Source organism: Equus asinus, chromosome 1, assembly GCF_041296235.1.
Source record: "Equus asinus isolate D_3611 breed Donkey chromosome 1, EquAss-T2T_v2, whole genome shotgun sequence".
In the NCBI taxonomy this organism is placed as follows: domain Eukaryota; kingdom Metazoa; phylum Chordata; class Mammalia; order Perissodactyla; family Equidae; genus Equus; species Equus asinus.
Window position 1 is genome coordinate 166,683,680 of NC_091790.1, and position 12,496 is coordinate 166,696,175.

The following is a 12,496-nucleotide window of genomic DNA, read 5'->3' on the forward strand; positions in this document are numbered from 1 at the left end:
ATATTTTTACAGAAATAGAGAAAACTCCTAAAATTCATATGGAACCACAAAAGACTCCAAATAGTCAAAGGAATTTTAAGCAAGAAGAATAAAGCTGGAGGCATCACATTTTCTGATTTCAAACTATATTACAAAGCTAGTATACATAGCTAGAAAAGACAATATATTACAAAGTAATCCAAATAGTATGGTACTGGTAAATAAACAAACATATAGACCAATAGAACAGAACAGTGAGCCTAGAAATAAACCCACACATACACAATCAACTTATCTTCAACAAGGGTGCCAAGAATAGACAATGGGGAAAGGGTAATCTGTTTCATAAATGATGCTGGGAAAACTGAATAACTACATGCAAAAGAATGAAATTGGAGCCTTATCTTACACTTCGCACAAAAGTTTACTTGAAAGGAATTAAAGACTTAATTGTAAGACCTGAAACTATAAAACTCCTGGAAGAAAACAGAGGAAGAGACTCTTGATATTGGTCTCAGAAATGATTTCTTGAATGTGACATCAAAAGCGTAGGCAATGAAAGCAAAAATAGACAAGTGGGATTATATTAAGCTAAAAAGCTTCTGCACAGCAAAGGAAATCATCAACAAGATGAAAAGGCAGCCTTTGGAATGGGAGAAAATATTTGCAAATCATTTATCTGATACAGGGTTAGTATCCAAAATATATAAGGAACCCCTATAACTTAATAGCAAAACCCCCCAAATAACCCCATTAAAAAGGGGCAAAAGAACTGAATAGACATTTTCTACAAAGAAGACATACAAATGGCCAGCAGGTACATGAAAATGTGCTCGATATAATTAATCATCAGGGAAATGCAAATCAAAACCATAATAAGACATCACCTCACACCTGCTAGAATGGCTATTATTAAAACAACCCAAAGGATAACAAGTGTTGGCAAGGATGTGGAGAAAAGAGAACACTCCCATACTCCTAGTGGGAATGCAAATTGGTGCAGCCACTATGGAGAACAGTATGGAGGTTCCTCAAAAAATTGAAAAACTAGAACTACCATGTGATCCAGCAATTCTTCTTCTGGATATATATCCAAAGGAATGAAATCAAGATATTGAAGAGTTATTTGTAATCCCATGTTCAGTGCAGCGTTATTCACAATAGCCAATACATGGAAGCAAACTAAATGTCTATCAGTGGATGGACGGGTAAGAAAAAAGTGGTGTATATAAACAATGGAATATTATTCAGCTTAAAAAAGAAGGACATCCTGCTCCTTGCAATAGCATGAATGAACCTGGAGAACATATGTTAAATGAAATAAGCCAGATACAGAAGGAAAATACTACAGGATACCCCTTATATAAGGAATATAAAATAGTTAAACTCATAGAAGCAGAGAGTAGAATGGTGTATGCCAGTGGCTGGGGGGAGGGAAAAATGGAGAGGTATTAGTGAAGGGGTCCAAAATTTCAGTTATGCAAGATGAATATCCTAGAGATCTACTGCACAGCATAGAGGTTACAGTTAACAATAGTGTAGTGTATCCTTATAAATTTGCTAAGAGGATAGATCTTATGTTAAGTTTTCTTACCACAAAAAAATAATAAATAAAGACGGTGGGAGATTTTTGGAGGTGATAGACATGTTTATGGTATAGATTGTGGTGATGATTTCACAGTTGTATACTTATCTCCAAATTCATCAAGTTGTTTACATAAATATATACAGCTTTTTGTATGTCACTCATACTTTAATAAAGTGTCTTTTAAAAAAGAGCAATGGATAAGGAAACAAAGTGGATAAATGTAAATTTCTATTGATTATTAACTGTAAAATACAATAATAATAATATTTTGTGTGTTTTAAATGAAATAAAAATATGTTTGAATAATCCAAAGGAAGACAGAGAAAGAGAGAGACATAATATGGATGATTGAGTCACATAGAAAATAAAATTAAGATCATATAGTAAACACAAATTCAGTCAGAAATTACGTCAAATGTAAATAGAAAAATTGTCCAATGAAAAGACAAAGGTTGTTATTAAAGGTTGAATTGAAGATACAGGACCCAACTATATGACACATTTTAAAGACATATTTTAAATGTTAGAAGAACCATAAGCGTTGCAAGTAAAAGGATAGAAAAAGATGTAAAGTGCAAACACTAAACAAAAGAAGGCTCAGTGTGTCAGAAAAAGTAGATCTTAAGGAAGAATCATTACTAGAAATAAAGAAGACATTTTATGATGAATATATCAGTATTCTAGATTTTTATGCACTAATAGCATAGTGTAAGAATATATAAACTAAAAGTTGACAGAATGAAAAGAATTCTACACAATCTCTAATAGGAGTGGAAGACCTTAACAAACTACTCTCAATAGCTGCTAGGACAGAAGACAGAGAACCCCCACAGGACAGTGTGTATATTAAAGATTTGAGTAATAAAATTAAGTATAATCTCAGTTGAATATATAGAACACGGGAAGGAATTACGTCAATTGCGCACAAACTCTTCCAGAGAATGGTAAATGAGAGCACATTTCTAAGCTCATTTAATGAGGCCAGCAAAACCTTGTTCTCGAACCTGACAAGGACATTGAGGGGAAAATTATAAACCAGTGTTTCTCATAAGAGAAGCAAAATCATGTACAAAATGTCAGCACCTCAAAAAAATGATATATTAACAAGGTTTATATATCGCATCAAAATGTGTTTTATGCCAGCTATGCAAGCGTAGAACACGCAAAAATCATTGTAATTCACTACACTAACCAAAAAAAGGGAGAAGAATCATATGATTACCTCAATCAATATAGAAAAGCTCGTAAAAGACTTCTATGGAGAAAACACATTGAGACAAACTAAAGAAGGCCTAAGAAAATGGAGGGATATATTATGTTCAGGGATAAGAAGACTACATATTGAAAGGCTATCAATATCTATCTAAAGTTATCAATATCTGTAATTTCAATGCAAATCCATTAAAAACTCCAGAAGTTTTTGTAAGTAGATTCCAGAATTTATTTAGAAATGCAGAAGGTCAAGTATAGCTCAGGTGATCTTAAGGAAAAGAAATCTGAAAAATTTACACTACCTGATATGAAAACATTATATTGCAACAGTGATTTAGATGATGTGGTATTTGCACATATATTGATCTACTAGAGTCCTAAAGATGGACTAAACTGACTCATGTGGTCATCTAACGTATGACAAAGATGACACTGCAGTGGAGTGGGGGTAAGAATGGTCTTTGCAATTAATGATTTGGGTCACTTGGCTATTCATATGGTAAAAATTAATTATAGCCTCTTACTTTACATTATATTAAAAAATCTGTTCTAGATGGGTTGTACATCTAAAAATTACAAGTGGAAAAAACAGTTAAACAGAAGAAAACACAGCATACTATCTTTGTTGCCTTAGGATAGACAAAAATTTCATAACAGGATATGAAAGTGTTGACTCTGAAGGAAAATTTGATAAATTGCTAATACTGACAATTAGAATTTTGTTCAACAAATCATATAAATTAAGGAATGAAAAGGAAAGTGGAAGGTGATATCTGAAACACATATCCAACAATGGAGTAATATCTACTATCTAAGGAACTACTACAAATCAATAAGAAAAAGGCAGACAACCAAATAGAAATATGGCAAAAGATTTCAACAGACACTTCACAAAATAGGATATCCGAGTGTCCAATAAATGTATGAGAATGTGCTCATCTTTATTATTCATTAGGGAAATGCAGATTAAAAATACAATTTGAGGGGCTGGCCCCGTGGCCGAGTGGTTGGGTTCGCGCGCTCCACTGCAGGCGGCCCAGTGTTTCGTTCGTTCGAATCCTGGGCGCGGACATGACACTGCTCATCAGACCGCGCTGAGGCAGCGTCCCACATGCCACAACTAGAAGGACCCACAACGGAGAATATACAACTATGTACTGGGGGGCTTTGGGGAGAAAAAGGAAAAAATAAAATCTTAAAAAAAAAATACAATTTGATACAACTACATCTACTACAATGACAAAAATGAAAAAGGCAGAAAATTCTGAGTATTCTGGAGGTCATGGAGCAAGTGAAGCTTTCATCAACTGTTAGGAGAAGTGTATCTCAGAAACTATTTGTGGTTTTTACTAAAACTAAACATACACACGCTGTGATCCATCAGTTTCACACTTAGGTAAATTGCTAACAGAAGTATACACTTATTTTTACAAAAGATATTTATAAGAATATTGAGTAGTATTATTTATAATAGCCTTATAACTGGAAATAATACTATTGTCCATCAACAATAGAATTGATAAATTGTGATATATTTATAGATTATATAATATGACACAGTAAGAATGAACTAAAACTATACACATCAATGATAAATTGTGATATATTTATAGAGTTATATAATATGACGCAGTAAGAATGAACTAAAACTATACACATCAATGAATCTCAAAGCATAATGGTTGAGTGAATGAAGCTAGATACACACAAAAAAGGACATTGAATTTATATAAAATTCAAATTTGACAAACCTCCTTTATGGTGTTAGTTGTAAGGGTAGTGATTACCTTTGGTGAGAGTATATTTACTCTTTTAAAATTAATTGATTTATGTACTTTTTGGGGTTTTTTTTGAGGAAGATTAGCCCTGAGCTAACATCCGTGCGTATCTTTCTCCACTTTATATGTGGGATGCCTGCCACAGCATGGCTTGCCAAGTGGTGCCATGTCCGCACCCGAGATCCGAACTGGTGAATCCTGGGCCAATGAAGCAGAATGTGCGCACTTAACCGCTGCGCCACTGGGCCGCCCTGATTTGTATACTTATAGGTGAGCACTCTACTATATGTATGCTAGTTTTCAATAACAATATTTAAATTAATTTTTAAAACTTCATTAGGTTCTTTGGATACAAAGGAGAGCATGATTCTTCCCTGGTCAGTCTTGTTCGGAAGGCAGAGGTCTAACTGAGAATTATGGTCTGTGTGATAAGTGCCCTAACAGAGGTAAGCACAGTGCGTTCCATGGGGAAGAAGTGGAATGGCACATGACCCAAACTGAGAGTGGAGGTTAGGAAAGGCTTCCTGGAGAAAATGATGCTTCAGTTGATTCTAGAAGGAGAAATAGGAATTAACCAGGTATGTCTGGGTTGTTAATTGCAGATAAAAGAATCCACTTTAGCTGGCTTAACCAGGTGTTTATTAAAAGGTAATAGCTTACAGAATATCTTGGAACATCTGGGAACCAGGCTTGGTTGCTATAAAGAATGATCCATGTAGTCAGGAAAAAGTTTCCAACACCACCATGGGGTTAATAGCATAAATATCTTTGATTCTAACTATTGCTTCCTGAAATCCATGATGTATTATAGTACTGGGTACCAGGGCCATTGCTGTGCCAGAGCAACCAGGCATTTCCACTACTGTCTTGCCAAACGATCTAATCTCTCCACACATTGACATCCCTCATTTGACTCACTTTTCCTCCACGTTTTGTAGTAGTGCAACAGAATAGCAGATCACACACAAGCACTATAGCTGCAAAAACTCTGTACAGAAAGGCAGGCCAGAGGGGTTAGAATTGATGTTGAATGAGCTAATTTATGGGATCTGCTGTAAACCAAGTAAAGGGAATAGGAGGAGAAATCCCAAAAGAAGAAGAGCAACTTTCAAGATGTATTGGCATACCATGTGATGTATTGGCCATGTGAATAGGACCAAATCTTTTCATGGCCTCCCCTCCTTCTTCTATTAAGATTTAGAAATTTGGGCTTAAGGGATGTACAACTTGCTTCTCCATCATGTACAATAAGGAGTTGTGTGTGTGTATGTGTGTGACTTTGGAGACTTTGGCTAAATGACTTATTCTGTCTAGGGCTTGGTTTCTTCATCTGAATTTCAGTATGGTGATACATCCACAAGGCACAGGACTGCTGTGAGGGTTAAATGAGACCATGTACAGGCAAGCATCTCGTGCAGTGCCTGGCACATGGAAGAGATTTAACACGAGCTTCTTACATCTGAAAGACACAGATCATGGCAGTTTATAAGAAAGAAGGAAGACTTGAGACAAATGATATGCAATTGGTTTTACTTTCTTCTTCTTTCATAAGTTGGTCCTTCTAGGTCAATAGCTGAAGGAAATGAACAGAGCTTATGGTGGCACATTCATCCTTGATTCAGATATGAACACAATATAATTTCATGTCTACTTGATGGAATTCCTTTTCTACAGGGACAAATGAAAGGCAATTACAGAGATTACACATCACGTGGAACAAGTATTACATGAGGCAATCTTTTAATTGGGCCGCATGGTAATTCTATTTCCTGTCCACAAAAGCAGAGGCTTTCTGGGGTCAGATTATTATTACTATGTTTTTTCAATTAGCTTTATTGAAGTTATATGCAAAAAAATTCACCAATTTTAAGTGTACAATTTGATAAACTTTGAGAACAACTGCAATTGTAACTGACATGATATAAGACATTCCATCACCTTATAAGTTCTTCTGTGCCCCTTTGAAGTCAATCCCTTCCCCTGCACACTGGACCACACTGCTCTTCTTTCTGTCACGTTAGTTTTTATTTTCTAGAAAAAGAAATAATACAATATGTAGTCTTTTGTGGCTGGCATATTTTATTAAAATTTTTTTATTGAGGTTACATTGGTTTATAGTATTATATAGATTTCAGGGGTACACCATTATAATTCGACTTCTGTATGCACTACATCATGTGATGGATGGCATCTTTTATTTAGTACAGTGTTTCTCAACTTTTTTATTATTGCCCCCCTAAAGAGCCTTTTTAAACAGATTTCTCCTGATTGTGTCTCTCTCTTTATGAAATTTTAATTCCACAGAGATACTGTATATCTGTTTATGTATCGTAGGTATATCTGTATTTTACACATAAAAAGTAAGATTTTTCACATTTCAAGAACAAATGTTGGCCCCCTTGGGGGTGATATTGCCCTAATGAGGATACATGATTTAGTATAATGCTTTTGTGATTTATCAGTATTATGTGTATAGTAGTTGGTTCATTTTTATTGCTGAGTAATTTTGGTTGTATAAAGAGACATTCAAGAAATGAATAACAACTGCGAATGTGTTACAAAGGTCAGGTACTAAGTGCATACTTCAACTACTGTTCTTTCTCAACTTTGATCCTCAGTCTCCCTGGTGTCAGTAAATAGACCTAATTACACAGTTGTTCAAGTCAGAAATCTGGGAGTGATTGAGACACTTCCTTTCCCCTCATTTCCCCATATACAGTTCATCAAATCCTGTCAATTTCACCCCTAGATTTTTTCTTGAATCTGAATATTGTCTTAAGGGATCAGATTTTGCCATAACCCAGAACATTCTAGACATGTAAGGATTTTACTTTTATCTTAAAAGAAATGGGAAGGCATTGAAGGAATTTAAATGAGAAATTGAAATGGCTTGATTAGTGTAATTAGAAGATTACTAAATCTAGAAGGTGGGCAATGAATTAGAAGAGAGCAAGACTGTTTAGTAAAGGATCTTTCAGGAGTCCAGAGGAAAAATGATAGTGGTTCTTGTATAAATTTGTAGGTGGGGGATGAGAGAATTGGGAGACATCCTGCATTTTCAGTGGGGCCAGCGAGAAGAACTTAGCCAAGGCCTTACTGCTAGATGATAATGTAACTATGATGAGAAATTCAGATATACACTCCAATAGCTTGCTGCTGCTTTGACTTAGCAAATTTTTTCACCAAACTAATCAGTGTCCTAAATGAATTAAGTGTAAATATTCTTGGATCATTTGCTGATGAGTTGGAAGGAATTAGAAAAATAGAATCATACATAAAAGAAAAAAATATTTTATATAATTACGGCATCCACTCAACTTTCTGTCCAGCTTATGATATTCTTTTCAGTGGCTGCTGCAGTACTAGTATCCATGTATCAGCTTCACATGGTCTGCAATTCAGTTTTATGCAAATCGTTTTGACTATGTACACATATACATGTCTCTGGGAAGCTCTTGATGAGGTCTGTAACCTACTAAAGATTAAGAATCAGTGACTTACTGTGTTTTCCATCTAGAGTATACAGACATGCAGATGACATAGTCTTCATTCTTAAGGCATATAAAGTTTATATCATGTAAACAGATAAATAACAAAGTCACATTGTCAGTGCCAGGAGGGAGACATGAACAAAGCTCTGGAAGTTTGTCATTTACCCTGGTGCTTTGTCTCTTCCAGGTAACTTCTGAAGTATGGCTAACCACAGTAATTCCTCCTGCAATCCTTTACCGACAGCTTCTTTAACTGGGCTCTACTGCGTGGTGCTCTTTGGAGGACTGGTGGGCATCATCTCCATTTTGTTCTTACTGGTGAAAATGAACACCCGGTCTGTGACCACCACAGCAGTCATTAACCTGGTAGTGATCCACAGTGTTTTTCTGCTGACAGTGCCTTTTCGCTTGATCTATCTCATTGAGAACACTTGGGGATTTGGATTGCCCTTCTGCAAATTTGTGAGTGCCATGCTGCACATCCACATGTACCTCACATTCCTGTTCTACGTGGTGATCCTGGTCATTAGGTACCTCATCTTCTTCAAGCGCAAGGACAAAGTGGAATTCTACAGAAAACTGCATGCTGTGGCTGCCAGTACTGGCTTGTGGCTTCTGGTGATTGTCATTGTGGTGCCCCTGATTTTTTCTCATTATGGAACTTCTGAGACGTATGATGAGGAAGACTGTTTTAGATTCCACAAAGAACTTAACCATGTATATGCGCAAGTGGTCAACTATATGATAGTCACTATTGTCATAGCTATTGCAGTGATTCTCTTGGTCTTCCAGATCTTCATCATTGTGTCAATGGTGCGGAAGCTACGCCACTCCTTACTATCCCACCAGGAGTTCTGGGCCCAGCTGAAAAACCTATTTTTTATAGGGGTCATTTTTGTTTGCTTCCTTCCCTACCATTTCTTTAGAATCTATTATTTGCATGTTGTGGCACACTCAGGTGAATGTATCAACAGTGTTGCATCCTATAATGAAATCTTCTTGAGTGTAACAGCAATTAGCTGCTTTGATTTGCTGCTCTTTGTTCTTGGGGGAAGCCATTGGTTTAAGCAAAAGATAATTGATCTATGGAACTGCCTTTTGTGCCATTAGCTATAGACTACAGTACTCAGAATTACTTCCTTCAAATTGAGAGTGAAAATGGGCGCAGGGAGGTAGGAATTTCATTACTTGGTTAAAACCATTCCTTGATGCAGCCAACAAGAAGCACTATAAAATGTCAGAGCATTCATTCCAGTCCTTATTTAATCCCTACCGTCTCTAAATGATTCCCTTACGAAGACTAGTGATGTTTAATCCAGCTGTAGTTACAATATGGCATTATTTTCCAACACAAAATGTCTACTTGGCCCATCTGGGCACTATGGGTCTAATGATTTCTGAATTTTTCTAGCTTATTTTAGTTTCTTCAATTTGAACCATGGTATTTTCGTAAGTCTTGGACTGGATTCAGCCCTCTAGTTGTTTTCATCCCACTTAACCTTAGGTGCATTAATCCTGACCATGATTGGACTCCAAAGACAAAAACTACTTGGCTAACCAGGTAAGATGCCCATTCAACTCACATTCTGACAAAAAACAGATAAGAGGGGAAAATAGTAAGAAACTTTTCTAGATCATCGTAACTTTGGTGCAAGGTCACTTACCTAGAAATCAAGAGAAGCAGAAGTCCTCATGGCTTTCTGCTATAACAAGGTTACCTAGGTTTGTCCTTTGAAAGATCAAGTTCAAGGACACTGGATCAGCTCCCTCAGTATCTCCAAAATCATTTAAAAGCTTACTGAACACATCTAAATAATGGTGAAACCATAACTTAGGGACTATTCCTGACCAATATGCTACTAGAAATTAAAATGAGTTTCCAAGGAAAGGGATTAATTTGTTTTCATTTTCTGTGTTTTGAAGAGTTGCTAGATGTCTTGGGACACAGTTAATTTAAATTTTCCTTAAAGAAAGTTATACTGAAATCTTTAAAGTTCCCTTCCATGCTTAAAGTTATTTGTCTTCAAATAAATGAAAACAATATTCTTAAAAAAATAGTTTTTGAGAAATACACAGAAAAACCATTGAGATTAGGCTACTAAGTTGATATATAGACTTGTGGGTCTTTTTCCCTCCTGCCCGTATTTCTACTATTTCCCTCCAAGTTTTATAATCTTGAAACTTTCTAAGGAACTGATCCAGTTTCATATTTAATGCTTCAGAGAACCTGAAGAAATTCATGGTGGGAATACAAGAACCAAGTGAATTAAGATAACTCTTTTTTTTTTCCCAGCAAGGTAAATGTTCAGGATTTAAAGACTTTTTCTTAATTTGTTATACTCTATGGATCCACAAATTCATTGGATGAATAAGAAATATCCCTGTGAGTTTCTATGATCATTAAAATTACCGAGTCATAGAAATTAATTTTGAGAAAGAAAAAGCAGCAACATACTGCATACATGATTTGTTCCCAAATTTTTTCCTGTTCTAAATTTTCTTTTATCAGACTTTTTTATTTTTAAAGTTACATTTCTTTTATTTCCAGTCTTTTTTCCCCATTTTTTCTTAATTTTTCTTTTTCACTTTGACCCATAATATTTGTAAGAAAATTTCAGACTCATAAAAGTTTTAAGAAAATTTGTAACACCTGTAAAATGTGTAAGAAAATTGTTATAGTAAAATATTTAAAAAATTATTTTTGGAAATTACATCATATTTCTCTTCTTATCTATCTGTGTCTTACTATCATAGTATCTGTTGGCTTGTAGATTACATTACAATCTCTCCCAGATTTTAAATATGTTGAGACCAGGTAATTGTGCTTTTCTCTGTATTCTTATATATTATAATAAAAGGTATATTTCTGCGGATCTGTAAGAAATATTGCCCCAATTATAGAAATGCAATATTCCATAATATATCTTATTCACCAATATTTACAAAATAAATAGAAAATTTCAATTTGCTTGTTCTATGTCTCTAATTGGTATGAAAATGAATCTCATGTAGGAGTGGGAGTGACATTGGCCTCTCAGGCCATTTTTGGATATTGCAATTATAAGAGAGTACTACTGGCATTTGGTGGTTGGGGCCAGAGACTAGACGTCTTGCCTTGCACACAATTGTCTTCAAAATAAAGAATTATCAGGTCTTGCTCTGTATTTGAATGTTCTTCCAGACATTCAGGAGGTGAAACATATGCTCACAATAATCAGAGCAGTTAGTTAGATTTTACTGTTTTCATAAACACATAGTATATTTTTGGTATGGTTTTAGTTTTCCAAATATTCCAGAAATGCAACTGCCATGGGTATCGAGGGAAGATTTTACTCTGTTTTCCTTAGAATTTTACCAGGACTTGTTCATTTCTAAAAATCACGTTATCAATGGCAAGACAGTCTGTGGCATTAATATACAACACAACACATCTGTAAACAATATTCATAGCTATTGTACCCAGGTAGACATGAGATATAGATGCCAACATCAGACTGCCTCATTTTATCTCCTTTCATAATCATGTCTGAGCATTTACACACTGAAATACATATTTTATTATAAATAATTTTCTTTTTCATTATTCATTTATATTATAGTTAGAACATTATATATATAAATAATAGTGTAGAAGGATTATATTATCAGCAAATTTTACTTTAGAATAATAAAAGTGTTACCAAATATTTGGAGTAAAACGTAAGGCATTGCATCTGTAAGGGTTGAGAACCACTGAGCTACCACAAACAGGGTCAATTTGAAAGGGACATTTACCACTTATGAGGTTATGAACAGGAAAAATATTCCTATATTTTGGGAATGCTTAACCTTACCTTGATTCAATTCTAAATGATTTCTTTTCTTTCTCCAGTGATTAAACGAGTAAATGCAACTTTTAGGAAAATGCAAAAGACATATAGACATAAACATATATATATATATATGTATGTATGTATGTATTTTCCTTTTTGATAAGACAAAAGCATTTCCCTGAGCCTCACTACTCTCAGATTGGTTCATGGTCACCATCTGCCAAATTTTGAACCCAGGGTTAAGTACAATTTTTCTGGCACCCATTAAAAGGGACTCTCTACTCAGGCTTTGTTCATTTCTTAATTTTCCTGTGAAAGGGTCATTGAGTCTTCCAGCTTTCCTCCTTTGATCTCATATACATTACTAAGAAAAAGACTATTTTACTTGTGCATGAAATGAACTTTGTGTGGAATAATTCAAGAAGAGTTGAAAAATCCCCAAATCCTCTTCAATGGGGCTGCCACTAAAACTGCATTCCTAGGTTAATATGGCAGTTCTTATGAAGGAGAGCAGAGGGCCAATCCATTCTCAGTCATCAGTTCCTGAGTGTGAGGTCAGTGAGGTGAACCTGTGTGAAGCTGCCATTTCTTAGATTGGGTAGATTTTTGCCCACTTAACCTCTAATAAGATGAGGC

General features: G+C 35.2%; 1 protein-coding gene across 3 annotated transcripts in view; it reads left to right on the forward strand.

Annotated features, from left to right (window-relative positions):
- The window catches only part of GPR141 (G protein-coupled receptor 141), a 75,136-nt gene extending 64,118 nt beyond the window's left edge, over positions 1–11,018 (forward strand). For 2 of the 3 annotated variants that reach the window (XM_070511941.1, XM_070511942.1), the window contains one exon: positions 8,236–11,004. In XM_070511941.1, the coding sequence (XP_070368042.1) occupies positions 8,250–9,158 (909 nt within the window). In that variant the 5' untranslated portion in view covers positions 8,236–8,249 and the 3' untranslated portion in view covers positions 9,159–11,004. Of the gene's footprint in view, positions 1–8,235 lie in introns of all 3 variants that reach the window. The other variant, XM_014840704.3, reaches the window with a different exon arrangement.
- Positions 11,019–12,496: the final 1,478 nt, after the last annotated feature.